The 20,185-nt window shown below is 44.0% G+C and overlaps 1 protein-coding gene across 3 annotated transcripts; it reads left to right on the forward strand.

Moving 5' to 3' along the window:
• Nucleotides 1-8,911: 8,911 nt before the first annotated feature.
• FAM124B (family with sequence similarity 124 member B) lies at nucleotides 8,912-19,962 on the forward strand. 3 transcript variants are annotated; one of them, XM_075099216.1, is made up of 3 exons: nucleotides 8,912-8,930; nucleotides 14,207-14,946; nucleotides 17,665-19,962. In XM_075099216.1, the coding sequence occupies exons 2-3, from the start codon at nucleotides 14,218-14,220 to the stop codon at nucleotides 18,298-18,300; spliced, it is 1,365 nt and encodes a 454-aa protein (XP_074955317.1). In that variant the 5' UTR covers nucleotides 8,912-8,930; nucleotides 14,207-14,217; the 3' UTR covers nucleotides 18,301-19,962. The 3 variants fall into 3 exon arrangements, with proteins under 3 accessions (XP_074955317.1, XP_074955315.1, XP_074955316.1); XM_075099214.1 differs by lacking the exon at nucleotides 8,912-8,930 and adding an exon at nucleotides 13,370-13,778; XM_075099215.1 differs by lacking the exon at nucleotides 8,912-8,930 and adding an exon at nucleotides 13,373-13,980.
• Nucleotides 19,963-20,185: the final 223 nt, after the last annotated feature.

Genomic DNA, 20,185 nt, shown 5'->3' on the forward strand with positions numbered 1-20,185 from the left:
AGGGATCTGTAGCCCCAGGGCTTCCCATCATAAGTGCATATTTCAGGATATTGAAGTGAAGCCAATGTGCACTATTTGTTTTTAAAAATGCATTTTAAACATGCAATAAAAAATTGTTACTGTAATGAAATTTTTAGTACTTACCCTGGAACTTTTCTTCCTGTCAGTATGCTGCAACAATAGATTAAAAATCGCAGTTTAGTGGCATCATTATTGTCATAGCTAGAAATTGTTTGAAGTGTGCATTGTACTGCAGAGTTTTTATTAAACAGTATTTCTGACATTCTAATGCACATATTACATGGTTTCTCTGCCATGCCTATTTTTCTGGTTTAATTCAAAACAATGTTTTTTTTTCTTGGTCACATTGCTTTCATCCATAGATATTGAAAGACATAGTTGGCATGGGCTTCCCAATATGTAAAGCTGGAGTTGAAACAAAAAGGAAAACTTGGTTGTAGAGCGTTAGGATACTGCCAGAGCACTTCTACATCAGCTGTATTAAATGTGGTGGTGTAATGTAGCAGTGCGATTGGAGAGTATTTTTCATAATGTGTCCCCAATTTCACCCCTCTCTAGCCTGTTGAGATACAAATCCTGGCTATTGTTCAGTAGTAGGATATTTCTTCTTAAAAAGCAGGACTGGAGTTGGGGTGATATTATAGCTTGACTATTCTGAGGCTTTTTTTAAGGCGCTTTACTAAAGTTTACCGTACACACATGACATTAGCTTTTAAGTCTTTAGAGGGGAGGTGGCTGAGAGACTTTCTTGCCATTGTTCATCAAGAATTTAGCCCAAAAGGAAACAGCTAGGCCATCGGCCATTCTATAAATATATTTGCTGACTGTTACTAAAACATCTGTGTGACTGTACAGTATATGCAAACCTTCAGTAGAAATGTAATCAATGTTTAGCCATAGCACAATACTAAACACAGGTTGGCAGAGAGTCTGGGTTTTGGATTGTGTCTTAAGTAATCAGAAACATCTTCCTCAAAATGTAATTTACTCTTCCACGTGTCAGTATGAAGACCTTCTTTTAGGCATATCTTACTTTTTTAATAGCATGAATGTTGTGATAATTACATTTTAATATTTTCCAGGGAGAAATGGGTTCATGTCCTTTTTCCCCTGTGAGGCTTATAGAGACTAATGTTGCTACCCGTGAGACAGGAGGACTTTGTCTTTAGTATTGAAATTGTACTTTTGCTGTGCATCAGCCACAGCTTTCTGCCTCTAGTGGCTTCTGGAAGTGCTGAGCCCAAATGTTCTATGAATGACGGTATAATTATGTGCTTAAGGGTGGTTTTTGGGTGGGTTGTTTTTTTTTTTTTTTAACAAGCTATATGGGCAAGAGTGTTTGCTAAAGGAACAGGTGGCGATGGCTGTCTTCAGTAACAAACACAGAGTATAGTTTCCATTTTAAATTTAATAGAATTTTGAAGACAGTAATTATTCAGGAAGGGACTTTTGCTGAAGTCACCTTTTGGAAATGTGCCCTTTACCGTTGAACAATGAGATCACGATACTGAGGATTTACAGATGGAGAATGTGAAAACTGGACAGAGAGAACAAGACATCACTAGGAGTCTGCTTAAGGTGAGTTTGATCCTCATGCTTTTACACTGTGTACGTTAGCGACATTTCTTTTACAGTCCATAGTAGAATTCTGCTATGCCTTATCTAATTTCATTTTTGCTTCCTTTCTTAATTTGCACTTCAAACTTCTCTGTAATTTGGTGAAAATTTCATCAGTAGGATTCTAGTTACATGTATGCGTATAACTAGTAAGTTTGGTTTCCTCGCATTAATGTGCAGTTAAATGCAGTAACAACACATAATAAACATGGAGTTTACGATTTTAGAATTTTAAAAATTGTAAGTAGGTTTTAAGTTTTATAGCTATTTGAGGATACGTAGGCATATACTTTCCTTGTACTCTCGACTCTTTAAAATAAACTTGTCTACATTTCATTTACTATCGTAACAAATAAGATTATTCTCTGTATCCCTGGTTTAGTTCTTGCTCTTTTCCACGTTAGCTACCTTTACAGCTTTGATCTGTTCTTTCTGTCTCCTAGAATTAATCTGTACAATTTCGTCATTTGCTGTAGAACAAATGAATGCTAAGTGTCTCTGCAAAACAGACTGAGTCTTGGATGCTAAGCTACTCCTGAACTAAATGTCTCTCTTACCCAGCTTTCCTAAAGACAAACTTTGCCCTGTTACCTTTGCTCATTGAGAATTGGCAGCTGCCATAAAATTTACTTTTCTGGACCTGTAAAAACAGAAGCATTACACTAAAACTGGATGACTGAGGTATTTTTATTCACAGGTATTGTAATAAAATTGACAGTACCTGATAAGTGGCCCATAAAAATATATATATGGTAATAGAGCCTGTTGTGATGCGTGACTTGGGGGATAAGCTGGCACAGAGGTGGGGTTCCCATTTTGTCAAAGGTAGCAGAAACTGGAACTACTTGTGGCATCCAGTTGTATGTCCAAAACTGGCCAGAACCTTTATAGCTCAATCCTTACTCTGCTTTGTTCATCACAGTTGTTAGAGGCAAGGTGGGCTCTGATCATTAGCTCCCGGTTCCTCAGACCCACTGTGGATTAGAGTGAAGATTTAATTGTCTAGAACTAGGCTCATGGCAGCATGTAGAGCTGGTAAGAGGCATCGTCTTGTTTGTGTCCGTACTGAAGCCCAATTTCTGTTAATACTCATTTTGATATCGAATAGGAAATGAAATAACCAATGTGGTCAGTCTGAAGCATGAGTTTAATGGCCCCTCTGTCTTCTGGAATGTGTTATGTGAAAAGTTTGTAAAATGCAGAACTTGATCGATATCCAACTGAAAGCTGGATAAAAAAAAAGGACACTAATGTACCAAACTTTCCCTCCTTCAGTATGTAGGGAAGTGTTCACAGAGTGTGCTCACAAACCGGATTGAATATTCTGAATCTTTTAGCTGGCTTTATGCATGTCTTAACCCTGAATTTGGCATGGCAGAAGTGAAATGTAAAGGTGCGGTTCTAAATTGCCTAACAAACAGCTGTGATAAACAGGCAGGGTGCAACAGCACTGGCATCAGTGGAACCTGGCTTCCATTTTGTGGGTATGGTGGTCTCCTTCAGAGCAGCAGGTCTCAGCAGATGTGCTGCGGTTCATACTTCAGGTGTAACCTTACCGACGTGACCGGACCTCTTACTGCAGTATGCTGCTGCTGTGTTGGCATTAGTACGTGCCAGGTTTATAGAACAGCTTCACTCTGTCAGGGTCTTGCTCTTTTCTTCATTTCTCTTCCAAAACTGGAACTTTGATGACTGAGTCTGTGGGAACTAATGCATGTAATATCATTGAGATGAACATGAAGTTTATGGATAAGAAAATAACATTTGAACTTAGAGCAATGATGTTGTTAATCATTCTTTCTGCTGCAATTCAAAACTTAGCTTTAATTTCTAGGTACAACAGAAGCTGAGAAACCCTTCAATCTTAATGACTGCTATTCTGTTCCTCTTCAAACAACATATCACTGTGGTTCACTTAGTTTGTATGCCTTATCCTTCAAATGCTGGCAAAGCATTGAAGTTTGATCTGTCAGAAGCTAAAGCGAAGGTGGTGCAGTGTATTGTGCATGCCCAGGAAAGAAATGTTTAGGCAGCGGGGTGATGTGTGTTTGCAGCAAGGGGCTGTTCTGCTGTCATCGTGGCGTGTCAGTTGTCTTGCAGGGAGGAAGGCACATCTCTGGGGAGAGCAAGGGAGGTGCGTGGAGCACAACCTGTTCTGAGATTTTGGTGGGTATTCTGGGGCTGGTGGTGGTCAAAACTTGTGCAAAATGTGGTTTTAGTAACTTGTATTCTTCATGTATTAAGATGGTAAGATGTGTTGGTAGCTTTGTGGCATCCTGGATGACTTCCAGCAAGGAATAAGTATTACTAGAGATGCCTTTAACAAAACAACAAACAAACAAACAAACCACAAACAACCCCAAAACAACAACAACAAAAAAACAGAGTCCGCAGTACAAAACTGCTTTGAACATCAGAAGTTGTGACACTGTGATAGTGCCAACATTTGGAGTAGCGTGGATGGGGGCAGGAAAAGCAACTTCTCTTCGCATTTAGTGTGATATGTTGTTACATACACAACATCAGGTGATGGAACAAAATGGTGTTAGGTCTGGAAATTTAATCTGAAAATCGTAAGTTTTCAATCTAGTCGTGGGCATCTTTTTAAGTTATAATGCCAGATTTTATTTCCTGAATATGTTACTTACAAGCTGAAAAAACTTCAGGACTTCCAAAGGCCACAGAAAGTGTGTGGATTAGTTGGCAGTGATAAATGTATTGGTTATTATTTATTATCTGCTTATTTATTTTACCTTCAGTCTAGTGTAAACACTTTCTTTGGATAAGTGTTATGGAGTCGGGGTAACCTTTGAGATGTAGCATGCACTGTGAGTCTTGTGCATCATGAATTTGGAGTGGGTTTTAAGGAAAGAAATTAGTAGAAAAATACTAACAAACCCTGTCTAGACTGAAATCCCAGTGTCTTGGGCTCTGTTGTTCTAGCAGTCGGTCTGCAGTTACATGATATGACGGAATTTGGGCTCGCTAGTAATAGCCTTCATACAAAAAAACGTGTATTATGGAAATCAGGGAGGGATTTAGCGCTCTCAAAAGGAACATTTCCTGAGCTCTTGGAAATGCACGGTTTCTTCTGTGCATGTTTCATGTTTTTTGAGTGGTGTGTTTTACTAATGAACTACAGTTTTGCAGTTCATAGAGGCTCTTAACATCAGGCACTGCACTGGGCAGAACCGCACTGATGGTGTGGTTTCCTTGAACTGCTGAATGCCTTTGTGATATTTGCTGGGTGGTGGGTGAAAGGTAAGGGCAGCGCTAATACACTAGAAAAGGTGCTGAGAACAAAGGTAGGCACTGGTTTCTTTAACACTGAGCTTTTGTAAGAGCCCTTTTGTGTGTGTATTCACTGTGAGTGCTTTTCTCCTGCTGACACTGTACAACACTAAAGTTCAATATGAGCAGTGCTATAATAACAGCGTGTTGACCAACACCATTGCTGTGATTCGACTTGTGTCTCATAGACTTAACTGGGAAAAATGCCTCTTGAAATCTATAGGAATTCATCCCAAGTCCCAGGCTGTGTGATCTAGTGCTGGGTGCTCAGTGAAGAGAGAGATCTCAGTTGTTTGTTCCCATGAAGGAAAGAAGCAAGTATGAACTCTAGTTCTAGGAAGTCTTGATTCAAATTAAGCCTACTGTTAGTCTTTTCGGAGTTGGAATCCAGGTGAGGGAGTAACGTCTGAAACTGCACTGCTCTGCACTTGGCTGCTGGTTTGGTCAGTGTGTTGTGATATAGAATAACATCAACATGGAATAATATTTTACAGTCAATTTGCTCAGGAAATAATGGCATTAAAAAATGAAGAGCAAGAGAAAAATGAGGTGTTAGCTAGGAATTGGTGAATAATAGGCAGAAAATAGTGAAAATACTATTCCAAAGGGTAGGAGATATGCTCCAGGTTCTCAAATCACTGTACTTCTGCACTTTAAGCATCTTTAGCTTCTTTGGCATCTTCTGCACTTTAGCTGCAGTAACAATTGTGCTCTGAAAATCCGGTGCGGATGTGGTCTTACTACCCGTGGACAATTGTGCTTTCTCTCTAGGTGGGCTGTTAGGATCATCTTTAGCCTGGTGTGTTTTTTACCCTCTTGTTTTTAATTTTTATTCATTACTCTCATTAGGTTAGTACCTGGAGCCTCACCTTGTATTTACGTGTTTCCTTTGTGAAATGCTTCCACATTTATGTATGTGGAAAGACACAGCATTGGTTCTGCTTTAAGGAGCTTATTATTATATTTACATCTAATGTGAATTTCTTTATTTTTACAACCTTTGAAGTTAACCCAGGTTTTTCAAGGACGGCCTGACTGTTCTAGGGAAGTACACTCACAAACTGTGGTTCTGTGGCATAATATTTCTGCCTCAATGGCACACTAAGGCAGGTACTTCTAGTCCTTGAGACTTCTGATAGCAAACACAATCTGACCTTTGTTCTCATAGGTTTTGCTTGCAAAGAACTTGCAAGTGTGACGGGACTGTAACTAACAGAGCAATATCTGCCTGGGTCTCCAGACAGCCTGACATAGCCTGCCTACTCTCAGCAGCTGCTTATCCTAAAGCAAGAAGGTATACTGCTGTGTTGGAGAGACGGGCCTGATCCACCTCCTTGTCCTGGAACTGCTGACCCGGATTAGCTGTGGCCAAGATGAGGAAATTTTCTGGAGAGAAGAGAGTCTGGGAGCCATGTGCTTCTGTTTGTCTGAGGAGAAACTGGGAGGTAAGAGGGATATATCAGCGGGTGCAATTTCCAGTCACTGTTTATGAATAGCCTTTACCAGCCCTGTTCTTGGAAGGAAAAAATCACAGTGGGAGAGAAGTCCTGAAGTCCTCAAAGTGAAGCCACATTAGAGCCTGATAGCTGCACATGAGCTCAAATGCCATAGTAAGGCACTTTTTCTTTGCCAAGTTTGCTAGGGCATGCACCAAATCCCAGTAACGCCTGAGTTTCTTAGACCTTGCAAGCCACTTCTGCCAATATGCGTTTGATGTTTGGATATTGTTCCTTTTGAAATTCTGTTAAAGATGAGACTAATAATCTCCTGCAGCTTGTCTGTCATAGCATTTGTTATCAACTTAATTATGTAAATCTGCAATTCCAACATAATGTGGGATCCAGGCCAAGACTTTTTTAATTAGAATTTGGGGTGTATTATTCCGTATCTCTGGAGGGCTGTCCTCAGGAAAGGGAGTAATTAGAAGCCTTCACACCACGTAGGTCTGGCTTGTTCCTTAAACTGGAGCATGGTCTCATTGGCAAGCTCACCATCTCCTGGTGTCTTGCGCTTATTAACGCTCGGTATGGCACAGTGTCTCTCTGCATCTGCTGCTGGCCTTCCAAGAATTTTTCCCTGAGTTTTCTGCAACAATGCTGCACTGGGCCCTGGCAGTCTTGGTTTTGTTTAGATGTGGCTGTTTTCTTTTTCTGGAAAGTTTTTAATTGAAGTGTAATTTATATTAAAAAAAATGCTAGGTTTAATCTTTCAGAAATGAGTCCCTGAAGCTAGGCACTTAAATTCACATGTAGGGAAGCTGACTCCCCCCTCGTCCCACACTGACTTGGGTGGGAGTGGGGTTGATGCTGGGGATGTGGGCAGAGGGCTCCCAAAGATACTGTCTTGAGTTGGTGCTAGGTCTTCGCTCTGTGTAGTCAACAAACTTGACTTTGTTTTCTAATACTAATTTCTGATATAACCTCCTATTGGCTCATTCAGTGGATCTAGGTTTGTGTGTATGGAGTGCTTTGGGGTTTTTTCAAATATTTCAACCAAACTGAAAACTGAGGAAGAATCTGTCTGTCTGGAAGTGCCCCATAACTTGCTGAGGAGACATAGCCCAGATTTGGTTGGAGCTGAATTCAAAAGCTGCCTCAGTCAGGTTGTATAAATCCAAATCTCACAAACTTTGTGTTTGTGGCTGCCATGGGATGTCTGCAGCTAGGCATGCTGTGCCTTTTTATGACATATTTGTTACTAGTAAGAAGCTATAAAGGACAAAGCGTATTTCACAGCTTTTTGGGGCACGTGGTATGCGCGCATTGCTGCGAGCCAAGGCATGCCACCGGCAGCAGTCAGTACAGGAGCCTGACTGCCGAGGCCTGAACAGGGTTGGAGTTTCTGCAAGGAAACTTGAGCATATTTGGTTACATGCGCTTGTTTGGAAGGCTTTACACGTTTCCCTGTGTTCAAACTGCTCAAGAAGTGCAGCTCAAGAAGGCAGTCCATCTGAATGACCTTCTGCTGTTCATGCGTTGGAGATTTCCCTTGTGTGTGGCTGTAGTGGCTGTCAGCCCTCTAACTGGAGGGAGGCCAGCATAGGTCAAAGGTGTCTACATAACCACATGTGTCTCAGGCGTCCTAGGGCACTGGGGTGGGAAAGCTGACTCTGGCTTCAGGTACACAGAAATTCTTTGTTCCTCTCCCTGAACCTTGTCTTGCTGCTGGATCTCATGCACCCCATAGAGCACAGAAGAGGGGCGGGAGGGAGGGCAGCGTTGATACACAGTCAGTCCTATCAGCAGACTGGCTCTTGTCCGACAGTTACAGACAGCAGCAGCATCCTCTCTGCCCATTGACTTTCCCTTTGCTTAAGCAGAATGGGAGCTTGCCGGAGTTTGACAGCTGTGATATCAGCCTGGTTTGTATCACTGCAATAATTCCAGTTTAATATGAGGTTTCCAAGATCCTGTTGAAGTCAGTATGTATTTTGAAACTCAGTCTTCAATCTAGGCTCTCCTTTTCCTGAGAGATCATTCAGGTACCAATAGTAAAAGCTTGATTACCTCAAAGTCGGTGGCAGCTTTAACATGGGCTTTGGCAGGGTCGTGGTTTTGTCCATTGCTAGCGATCTGCCTCATCTCTGTGTCTCAGTGCTGCGCTCCCAGCCTTGACTTGCACCAAAGTCCGCGTTGCTTGAGGATAACTTACTTGCTTTGCTTTAATAAATACAGTCACTAAGTGTACAGGGAAAATGTGGTTTGATCCTAGTTGTCCTTCTGACAGTGCACTGTGCTGCTGCAAGGATGCCTGTTTCCCCAGCCACTGTGGCAGAGACGTCAGGAGGAACCTCTCTCAGTTTGTATTTTATCTCCCGAGAGTCTTGAAAACCCTGTCTTGCCTGTGCATCTCCTAGCACAGTGTTTCTCACAGCAGGCGTCTCAAGTCGCTGTGCCCCGTCAATGGGAGGAGTTGCAGCCTGCTGCGCCGATGCTGCTGCCAGGTCGGAGCTGCGACTCCCAGCAGCAGCTGAGGGTCAGCCCTCCAAGTAGCTCTGCAAGGTAAGACAGGCTGCAGCCTGCAGCGAGTTTCCCCTTCCTCCTCTTTCTAACTGTATTTTTCTTTTTCTCTGTTTTGTTTTTTGTGTGTGTGTGTGTGCTTGGATTCTGGTTTGCTGTGTGTGGTGGATCTGTCTGTATTTTCTGTGCCTGCTGGCAGACCCTTGCTGGATTCCTATTCTTTGGTTTTTGTTTCTTCCTTTAACCAGCTAACATTCAGGAGAGAAGTCTACTTAAATAAATGCAACAGGTTAGATGATTTTTTTTTTTTTCCTCTCTTTTGGTCATTGGGGTTTTATTTTCCTCCAAAGTGATGATGGAGTCATAAGGTTTGGAGCAAGAGACAAACTCTTTGAAAAGTTTATTTTGTTCAAGAAAGACCTTAATCCTTATTTTTGTCTCAGTACTGCCTATGCTGTAGATAATAGTCGCCTAACAGGTTAGTTTAGCATTTTTGTCCTTGTTATAGGAAGAGTTTGAGATTGGCATAAAACAAAAAAAAAAAAGTCTCTTAAAAGTTAGTAAGCCCAAGACATTGCATGGATTTAATGAGGCCTGCTCCCAAGGTGCTTAGGTAATTCACACCCAGTCCCTCTGAAGTTAATTATATGCTAGTATACAAAGCATAAGTCCTTATAAAGTAACTTCCTTACAGATGTTACTATGAACCTATTAAAATCTTGTGATGCATCATCAGTCTGTTGGTGTCAGCTAGAGCAAAGGGCTCTCATCGCCGCGGAGGACTAGGCATATCTTCAGAATTCATTATGAAAGGAATTTTTAATTATTTTGCTGTGCCTTTCCACCATAAGGTTTTAAACGTATAGCAGGTATATTCTCTAAGGCTTCACACAGTGTTTGTTCGCTCTTTGTTTGGACTTTATTTTATGCAGGGCTTACTCTAGTGTATATATTGGTGGTAGATAGAAATACGAATATTTGTGATGCTCTTACACAAAGCTGGACTACCCCAGCAACCTGCCGTACCTTCTGCTGTGTGGCCAGTCACTATCATGTGTGAATCGTGCTCTGATATATTTTTTTTGAGTACCATATCAGAATATATATATATTCCCACCCCACCCCCCAGCAGAGTGGCATTTCACATAAGATTGAACTGCTATTTTTCTAATCTCTTAAGGAAATCTTTCTTGGCGTGTTCAGTAGGTCACTATGAATAATGTGCTCTTCCGTTTGGCAGCCAGACTGGAAAGCTGGGGGAAGGGGAAGCAGAGAGGAAGACAAGGACTCATTACATTCAGGGATTGAAGTGAAACTAGCACTTCCCTTTTACTACAAGATCCAGCAAAAGATGTTCTGATGACAGTCACCTTTTTCCAACCCAAGAACTTGGTGGCTCTGAGCAAAGCAGTGGATGAGGAGGTGTAAACTCACCAGGCTGCAGCAGTGAGGGAACGGATGGTCATGGCATCCTGCCTTTACCCCAAGTTTATGAGGGCAATAGACTGGAGACAAAGTGAGGGCATGAAAATACCCTTGTCCGAGGCTGGGGACCCTGGGTTTGAGCCCTTCCCTGTGGACATTTAGATGTCAAAGGAAAGTGGAAGAGGAACAGAGAGTTCCTCTACTAGAAGGTGCTTAGCCGGGATGGTGAGGCGGCCCTCCAAAGGAGGGTTTCAGGCAAGGCTGGTGTTCAGTTCATCTCATGCTTCTCAAGGTGTAGGAGTGGTGGGTACCCCTGACCTGGAGCTGCCAGAGAGCTCACGGGTCTGAGAACCAGGCCTAAAACTGTTCTTCAGGCAGCTCCATCAGATAGAGCTCGCAGGTGAGACTGCTTCCCCATCGCACCCCAGCAAGTGCGCTGCTCGTGGAGGAACCACAGCATGGTGACAGGGTTCAGGATTTGGCCCTTTTTGTGCCTAGGCTCGGTTTCTTGGCTGTTGTAAAACCTGATGACACTTGAAATGGATGGCAGCTATGTCAGGTCCCAGCTCTGTGCAGGAGATATGCTGGTCACGTTCAGTCTCTGTGGGAGGCACCTGTCCATCGGGAAACCAGTTTGGCTTCCACTGCCTACAGTGGGAGCTGGAGAGAGATGTGGTGTCTGCATCATTTCCTAACCCCTGCTCTGCCCAGCTCACCAGCCCTTACTCTGTACAGCTGCTTTGAGACAGTTCATGTTACTGGTATTTTATCTTCATCACTACAAAGCTGCTGGCCCCATGGGATTTTAAACAGCCTGGCTGATGTGATTTGAGTGGGGATGGGGGCCAAGAGCTGCGCAAGCCTGTCGTGATTGATGGGACTGTGCAAGGAAAGCAGCACCAACCTGCGCTCGCTCCCTCTTTGTGAAAATAAACGGCTTACTGGTGGAGGAGTGACTGGCTCCTCTGCTCCATGGGAGAAGGGGGAACGGAGAGCAGGTAGCCGGGCTGCAGTGTAGGAGGAGCCCAAGGGGGTGATCAAGCAGGGAGAGAGCAAATGTAGTGCACAGGGCGAGCGTGCATGTGGGGGGAGCCTGCTCGTGGGAGGGGAGGCATGGCAGAGTGAGTGCTGGCAGGCAAGGGGGTGGCTGATTCAGGTAGCTCCACAGCTGAGAAAATGCACGTGATCTGCATCCCTGAACTCATCACCCAGCCCCTAGCAGTCCTGTAAATCCATGTACTCCGTCACCTTCTGAATCCATAAAATCTCCTGCTATTGTGTTGCCGTGTGGCCGGCTTAATGACACACTGTGTGGAGAAGTCCTTCCTCACTTGTTTGGAAATGGATGTTGCTAGCTGCAGTTTATCCCCCTGCTGCTTTTTTGGAGGGTACTTTAGCATATGACTGTGTTTTTACCCTCCTGATGCCATTCATAACCTCATAGATCTAGAGCATATTCTGCCACAGTTCCTTCTCCAGCCTGAACGTCCTTGTCTGCTTGCTCCCCTCACAAAAGTGGCTTCTTTCATTACTCTCGGCTTCCTCCTCCTGCTTTCTCCCTAAATCTCTGCATCCATTTTATTAAAGAGCAGCTGGAACAGCACACAATAATCAAGATACAGATGTGCTGTGGATTTGTGTTGCTATACAGTATTTTGTTTCCTTCCCTATTCCTTCCTTAATACCATTGTTTCAGGTATTTTTGCCACTTTCACCCAACTGCCTGCTCAGCCCCTGGTAGCATCGCAGGGCTGTATGCCATCCTGCAGTCCCACCACTGTGCACGTAGGGTGCGGATTGCTCCCCCCACCGCCATGGTTATGTTCACTCATATTTACCCCCTTTGACTCTTACTGGTCTCTGCTCATCTGCCCGCCCCTGAGGCAGTACCGCAGGGGTGGTGCCTCGCTTCGGCACTCTGCCGCCGTGGCCCTACTGGGCATCTCTGCTGTGCCCACCACCATTGCCTCATACTAGAGCAGGGACCCCAAAATGCAGCTCGTGCCTCCAGCTACAAACTGAGCCCCAGTGACCTTTCTTTAGTTCCAGAGTGTTTTCTTGTACAGGAAAAATTCCCCCTTTCCTCACAGGGAGGAAGGTTGATGATTGCTTGCCCCTGCCCTGTAGCAAAGGGTTGATGCATCATTTCCTTTTACGTAGTTTAGTAAAACTGTGTTGTTCAGAGCTCATCTAGAGTGTTTGAATGTTTTGAGCACTTGCACTCTTGTCTTCACTCTCTTCCTGCAATTGTCCGAAACCTGGATTTTTTTTGTTTCCCTCCCAAGAGATGTTGTTACAAGCTTGGAAGTGTTGTGGGTGGGTTTGTCTCTATCAGTGCAAATTAATTTTTCCCTCATTTTCTAGTCACCCTTTTTAGTTTTTATTGTACGTTGGTGTCAGTGCGGTTTTAAAGCATGAATGTGTATTTCTACCAGTGAGAGTGATCTTCTACATAAAAGAAACCAAGGCACTGCTGCTTGTACCTTTAGACCTTGGATATTTTGTTCAGTTGAACATGGCACTAGGGTTGTATTTTAAAAAAAATTAGTTCAGAGTTTTAAATAACAGACTCTTCTTAATGCTGGGATTTCTGCACAGTGAACAACTGCTTTGTGTGTTTAGCTGTTTGAGAGGGAAATTGATATGTCAGTAGAGAGGTGTGTTGTTCTTCATTAGATGTAGCTGGATACATCGTCATAGGCCCCCGTTTTGATTTAAATACTGGCTGTGGGGACAGTTCTGTATAGAAAACTGGGGGTTGGCTTAACTTGTATATATTGATCCCAGGTTGGCAAAATAAGGAGATGTAGGGACAGTGTGATTTATTGTTGAGACACTAGAAGAGTCCTGAAGAGAGGTGCATTTTCAGCATTCCTATTGTAGTTTACACAATAAGCTAAATTAAGTGCCAATATGTAAACCCAAGAAGCAAGGGAGAAAACCTGAAATTTTCTTAAGGGTGCTGATTACACGGGTATCTCAGCATTTAAAAAAAAAAAAAGAAAAAGAAAAAGAAGAAAAGGGAGGTGGAAAAGAGGGGAAACAGGGCACGGAAAGGGGAAAGCCTGGTACCCAGCTTTTATAGGCTATGTATAATAACCCAGGACCTGGTTTCCAGTTAGGTGGTGAGCTACCTGTGTTGTGAAGCGTGTAACTAAGAATCGAGGTTTTTTCCCAAAGCTCCTCTTTCCTGAGGCTGATTCATATCTGCCCTTATTGTTATCTGCTGTGTTCACATGGGGTTTTTTCTTTTGTTAGTCTGTTTTCCTTCCGCGTTTTAAAAGAATAGCTTATCTGTATGCCCCAGTAGGGTGTGACTCACAAAGATCACAAGCTTTTTACAGCAAGCTAAAGCCCAGCCTGCTGACTACAAGAAAATAGCTGAGGTTTTCAAACACACGTGCCACACTGTCTTTGCAAAAGGTGATGATTGCACTGAGATGCATGCTGGTGGGAGCAAGGCAGGCAAGTGTGCTCAGAGTCATCTCCTCTTGGAGAATTACTGCTTTTGTGCTTCAGTGCTTTTCATTTCTGCTGCCCTGTCCTGTGAAGGACAGGAGCAGTAGGACACAGAGGTGTTTCTGGACACGTTGGTTGCAGGTATGCAGTGACCACAGCTCAAGTCTTGGAGTTGGAAAATGAGCCTTAATCTGAGCTCTGCTGTGACGTGAGTTACCTGGGACCAGTCATATAATGCCTTGTCACTCTTTGCCTGCCTCATGCACTTTAACTGTGCAGACCTGCATATTTCATTGGGCTATTGCATAGCTTGTAGAAGACTGAACTGATTCTAAGTCTTACAGTATATACCCCTCATGTTAATGAGGCTTGAATAGTAGAAGAAAGAAAGGGAAGGAACCAATTTGTCTGTGGTTTTTTTTTTTTTTTGTCAGGAACCTTTGCAATGGATGACGGAGCAGACTCTCTGATGACTCTGCACCTTCTCACCAATTCAGGACACTCGTTGCTTCTGCAGCAAACTCTGGATCGGCTTTTGGAGTGGATCTGCCCCGACGTTCGACTTTTCCTGGTGGCTGAGCGAGTTACTCCATTGAAATACTACAAGAGATATGGTAAGAGAAGCTGTGGCTTTCCTGGAATATCTGTTCTACTTTTCTTACATGAGGACTTGGGAGAGGAACGGATTTTCCAGGTCTATGAGCTCTTCCAGCATCCGCCCTGGCGCTACCAGTGTGCCCAGATTGCTAATGGACAAAGCCACCCCTATGCCCCAGCTCATCAGGACTTCTACGGCCTGGATGACCAGATGCCTGTGTGGGGCATCAGGCGGGTGCATTGTGGCCCTGAAATCCTGCGTGTCACCCTCTACTGCAGCTTCGATAACTATGAGGATGCAGTGAGACTCTACGAGATGATCCTACAGAAAGAAGCAACTATGCAGAAAAGTAACTTCTGTGTCTTTGTGCTGTATGCAACCAGAAATATTGCCGTGCAGCTTTGCTTGAAGCAGCTGCCCATCGGGGTGGCTGCTGAGCCAAAGGAGTCATCTGCCTTGCAGTTCAAGGTGCAAGAAATCGGGCAGCTGGTGCCTCTTCTGCCTAACCCATGTATTCCTATCAGCAGCACCAGGTGGCAAACACAAGATTATGAAGGAAATACAATTCTGCTACAGGTAGGTGTTTGTGGTGCTCTTAGAGGAGGTGAGGTTTTTTTTCGTTGAGGTGTTTTTTTTTTTAATTTTTTGTAGTTTTGGTTTGATTTGGGGTTTTCGGGTATTCCCCCCCCCGCCTGCCCCAAGGAAAGCAGGACTAGTTAAAAATGGAAATTAAGATTTTGCTTATTTGTTTTCTTTTGAATGAATGAATACAGTAATCAGTATCTGCCAGTGCTGTGATGCTGTCAATAAATAGAAGCACAGATCCTTGGAATGTTTTGATGTTGTTAAATTAACATCATTACTGTTTGCCTGAAATTGAAAGTATTAATGCTTTTTTGGAGCAGGCTATTTTAATATCTTCCCTTTCCTGCCTGAATCAAATGATCATAGCAGCCTATTCTTTTTCTGATAAATCATTACGTTGTGTTTTTGAAGGCAGATTTTTAGCATCTAAACCCAGATGTATTGTAAGTATAGTGTTGATACAACATCATCTGCAATAGATTTTGTGAGCTCTTGAGTGAGTTGCAGTTGGGCAAAAGTGCCGAAGAAATGTGTCATAGGAAATTATCTGCCTTTTCTGTTCAAGTGTGCAGTCCAGAGGTTGTGTGAATACAAATAAATAAAAACCCACAAAGACGACTGTGCTGAGATGATACATAGGGGGAAGTATACGTGTGAGCGGGAGAGTAATTTAGCTCAGTGTGCTTTCTTTCCACTGTAACAGCCCTTCCCACCTCTGATTACTTTTTGTTGAAATTTGGGTATTTAAATTTGCCCATCCTGTGGTATTTCATTTTCCTTCCACTTGCTACAAATCAGCTTAATTATTCTATATGGCCTATTTTTATGCTACTCTGAACACTAATCCATGATCAGCGTAGCCTTTGCATACTTCTCATTCAGTATTACTTATAAACTGGTTTGCCACCAACTTTGAAGTTGGTCCTGCATGGTTTGACAAAGAAATAAATAAACCACATCTCCTTTTTCTTATTCTCTGAAGTTGCTCGCTACTTATTGTTCTATTCCATGTCCTTTCTCTGAGTGTTTACAGAAGATCCCTGTTGCTCAAATTTTACAAGTTTAGCCTTAAGACTCAAGTAGGAGTCTTAAGCAGGAGAGTAGAACCATCTCCGTATGCTGTGTTTCACAAATAAAGACATGAAATGTGTCTCTAGTCTTGGGGAGGGTTGGCGAGGCAGGTGCCTTGCTCTGGGTTAGCGTCCCTAGGGGTGGCATGCTCCACAGGAACAAGTGGGATATGTTTAGCAGGTCCGAGTCCCATTGGCCTTGCTGGTCTGACGGGTATCTCCTCCTTGGGTAGGTGCTGGTCCATGTGTTGTCCAGCTGTCAGAGGAATGCCACTTGATCTGGAGCTTCCTGGAGAAGTTTCTTTCCAAAAGAGTTGGTCAGGATTTGCACACGTGAAGGAGCTCCAGTAGATCTGATGCCTCCAAGAAGGTTTTGGAACAGGTACAGCTATTTGCGTGTGCTGTGTTTAGGTCACCTGCAGCAAATCTGTCATGTGTGCACTAGTCCTGAAAGCCCTCTGAAAGCTGTGCACAAGTTGGGAGAAACTAAATTCAAGTGTAATTTTCTTGTTTCTTTCTCAGAATAGTAAGGTTTATGACCATTAATTTAAGTTTTATAATTTATTAAAAGATAGGTGAGCCTATGGGATTGTTTCAAGCATAGTGTAGCTGCTCAGCCGAGCACTGGCGGGTACTGTAGAAAATCCTGAGACTGTCAGCCTGTCTGCAGAGGGTCAGACCAGGGCTTCATCCTGCCCAGCTCTGTCCCCAGCAGCAGGTCACAGGCAACTGCCTTGGGAGGAACAGCAAGAGGACAAGTGTGTGTTACACCCCACCAATATGCTCCCAATCTGCCTGTTTTAAACTCAAGGTTCTTCTGAAGCCAGTTGTGGTAACTTGCAGTGACTCTCCTTTCCAAGTGTTTATCTAGTCTCCCCTTGAATCCATGTGAACTTTTTGTATCCGCTAAATACCTTGGCAGGGACTTCCCTAGGTCTACTGCCATCTTCTCTTTGAAATTGGCTCCATCTGGCTTCCTTTGATGGCCTCTGCTTCTTGCATTGCAAATGGCAGGGAATGGCCAGTACGTATCTGTTTCTCCAGGTGGCTCGTGGTTTTTGTAGTCTTTTATTCTCTCCCTCCCAAACATTTTGTGGAGTTTTGTTTGTTTGTTTATTGTTCCCCAGACTTAAGATTCCCAGTATATGTGGTTGTTCCCTTACTGTACTTGCAGCTGTACTCATTGTCCATTCTCAGCCTTTCCAGCTCCATGATACTCTGTTGTGTGCTGTGGTTGAGGAACAAACACCATGGCCCAGCTGGGGGACCAGAGCTGTGCCATGCATAACAACATTCTCTGTTTTGTTTGGAATAATTCTTAAGATTTCATTTGCTTTCTAGACTGCGGTCAGGCACTGAACTGATGCTAACATGGTGCTGTCTGCCACAGAAATGAGACCCTGGGGTTACGGTCAACTCACAACCTAGCATTTTGTATGGAAAGCTGGGATTGTTTTTCTCCGTGTGTGTCACGTTACCTTCATTGTTTCATCTGCCACCTCTCAGGCTTGTAAGAGTCTCTAGGGGCTGACTGACTCACGCTGCAGGTGACTTCAGCACAGTGAGGCTAGGTGAAAGCATCACCTAGTAAAGTTAGAATGATCTGTTAATGGGGTTCTCTCCAAATTTTATTCAACAGGTTCAAGACAGCTCAAAGCCCCATGAAACAAACGTTCGGCTTTCCCATAAACATAACAATGCGGGCAAAGAAAAAATCCTGCAGGACTCTGTCCCAGCCCCTCTCCCTGTAAAGTGGGGTAATCCTGGGCAGAGAAGCTGGGAGGTGAGACCTACAAAGGGTAAAACAAAATCTGACCGAAGCAAAGCCCTTACTCCTGAGCAAGCTGGCGGTGACCTCCATAGGCACGTCCGCTCTCCTCATGGTGGTCCAGCAGCCCCGTTGCGGTGGGATGCCACCTCCCTCCACAGACAGGTGAGCAGGGAGCTGCAGGCCTCTCTCCAGGAGAGCAGAGTTCATCAGCAGGCAGTGGAGACCAACGTTGACACCGGCCTTGCCATGGCAAATCCTGCAAGTGGTCGCTGCCCACTGACCTGTTTCTCCAGGGACCTGCGGAGCAGCCTCCTCCAGCCGCGAGCACCCGTGGATGGGGCTGGCAGCACCGTGCCCTCCCAGGACAGAACCCAGCTGCTGTTTGCTGCAGCCAAAAGGAGTAAAGGAGCAGGGCAAAGAGCTTCGGGCTTCCACTCACAAACACCACAAGCTAGCCATGCAAACAGAGAGGAGGAGGAGGAGGAGGAGGAATTCTTTATATGACTGAAAACAAATGTGCCAGATGGACTTATTTCCAAATGACAGCACAGCGCTTCTGTGTGTATTGTGCCTCCTTGTGCTGTGACTGCTGATGCTCAGCTTATCTCTGTAGTTGTGACATTTCAGTAGTGGGCTCACCAAGATAGCACTTGCCTTCCATGGAGTGGTGCTAAGGAGGCTGCAAGCAAAGCAGGGCAAATAACACTGTATTTACAGAAAGGTTTATTTTTTTAATGCAGAATAGATTGGAGGATTATTGTGCAATGAATAGCAATAAGCCATATGACACCTAGAGCTGTTCTAAGTTGTTAAAAAAAAGCCAGTGACGCCTTCAGATGGGGTTAGAAAGTGTAGTTATCCAAAGCTGCCCAAGCAGCTGGATGGCCCTGGCCATGGGGGCTCATCATCCTTGGCTGGGACATCTTGGAACAAGGTAGTGGCATGGTCACAGTTGTTACGCCGATTTTCCTCTGCAGTCCTTCTCGCTTCCCATTATTTGTATTTAAAACCTATCAATGTCATTAATTTTATGCAATATGTGAAACATAAGATTGTTCTTTTAAAATATTTTTGAAGAAAAAATTTCCAAAGAGACCTTTTCGCCAAATTAGCACAGTACACGCAAAAAGCAAATGCTTGCAGGGAATAGTTTGAGCTGTTTATGCTCCAGTAAGACCTGCTGTTGCCTATTCATATGACACTTAACAAAATAGCAGCAGGCCAGGCTTTGTTAGACCAGTGAGCAGTTATCAGCAGGCAATCCTAACTGGGTTTTAATTAACAGAAGAGAAGAGAAGAGAAGAGAAGGTAAGAGTGCTGGAGGGAACTGCTGAATGCTGGAGGGTAAAAAGGACAGGAGAAATGAAGTAATGTTTCAGCAACAGATGCTGAAATAACTCCCATCTTGATGAGCAGTTTTCTCAAGTAGGATTAAGTAAATCTCAAAGGGAAAGAGATGGGAAGGACATGACAGAAGAACGAAATTACCAAGAGCCAAATCTGATCATACTTACCTTCCAAACAGCACAACAAAGAGGTATTTTTTCCTTAAATATATCTGAATTCTGCTTTACAAAAAAAGTGTGAATTTGTTTGGCGAGTGGCTTCTCATTGCCTCTTCTTGGTTTGTAACTCGAGTTTGACAGGCACTAGCGTCTTGCAGCCCAAGGAGAGGCAGAGGGTGATAGGCAGCAGCAGAGCCCTCCTGCGGGGGAGTTCTGCACAATTTTATGGGTGTTCAACACTTGTACATGTGCCAGCTGAACACAGCCCGTGCTGCACTGCCACAGCTTCGTCACCCAGGGAAGTCCAAACTCACCCCTCTGCTGCTGGTGGGCTGTGCAGCCCAGTGGGACTAGAGAGCAGTGCCAGTGCTGGATGTTAGCTTGGGTTTCAGGAAAGCCCAGCTTTTCTGGAAAGTTTAAAGATGCAGCCAAGTTGGTCTGAAGTGCTGCAGGTGGGAATAGGGCAGTCCCTGCTCTGTGCCCTCGCAGCTGGTGTTGACCTGGAAGCGATGCTCATGTACCCTTTGATTTGGGGACCTAAACCTGCAGAAAACTGAATAGGACACATTTCACTGGACACTAACAACCCCATGTTTTCATAAGTTCTGTAAAATTTTTGACTTTTTAATAAATCATACTGTGATATTTTACAACTATGAGAGTGATTACTTAATCTTACCTAGCATGCTGAAAAACTTAGCCGGTGCTCTTCAGAGCTGGAGGAAATGTTTGGTTAACTAGGAAAGCAGCAAAGAGAAGAGCATGCGGGCAGGTTAGCTCTCTGGGTTCCTGCACTGTGTGAGGATGGGCTGGGAGGGATAAGGGGGCATGGGGTTACAGCCCTGGCAGTGGGCATGGACGGAATGGTCATGAACCCAGAACTA

The sequence above is a fragment of the Phalacrocorax aristotelis genome, chromosome 7 (assembly GCF_949628215.1).
Source record: "Phalacrocorax aristotelis chromosome 7, bGulAri2.1, whole genome shotgun sequence".
Classification (NCBI taxonomy): Eukaryota; Metazoa; Chordata; class Aves; order Suliformes; family Phalacrocoracidae; genus Phalacrocorax; species Phalacrocorax aristotelis.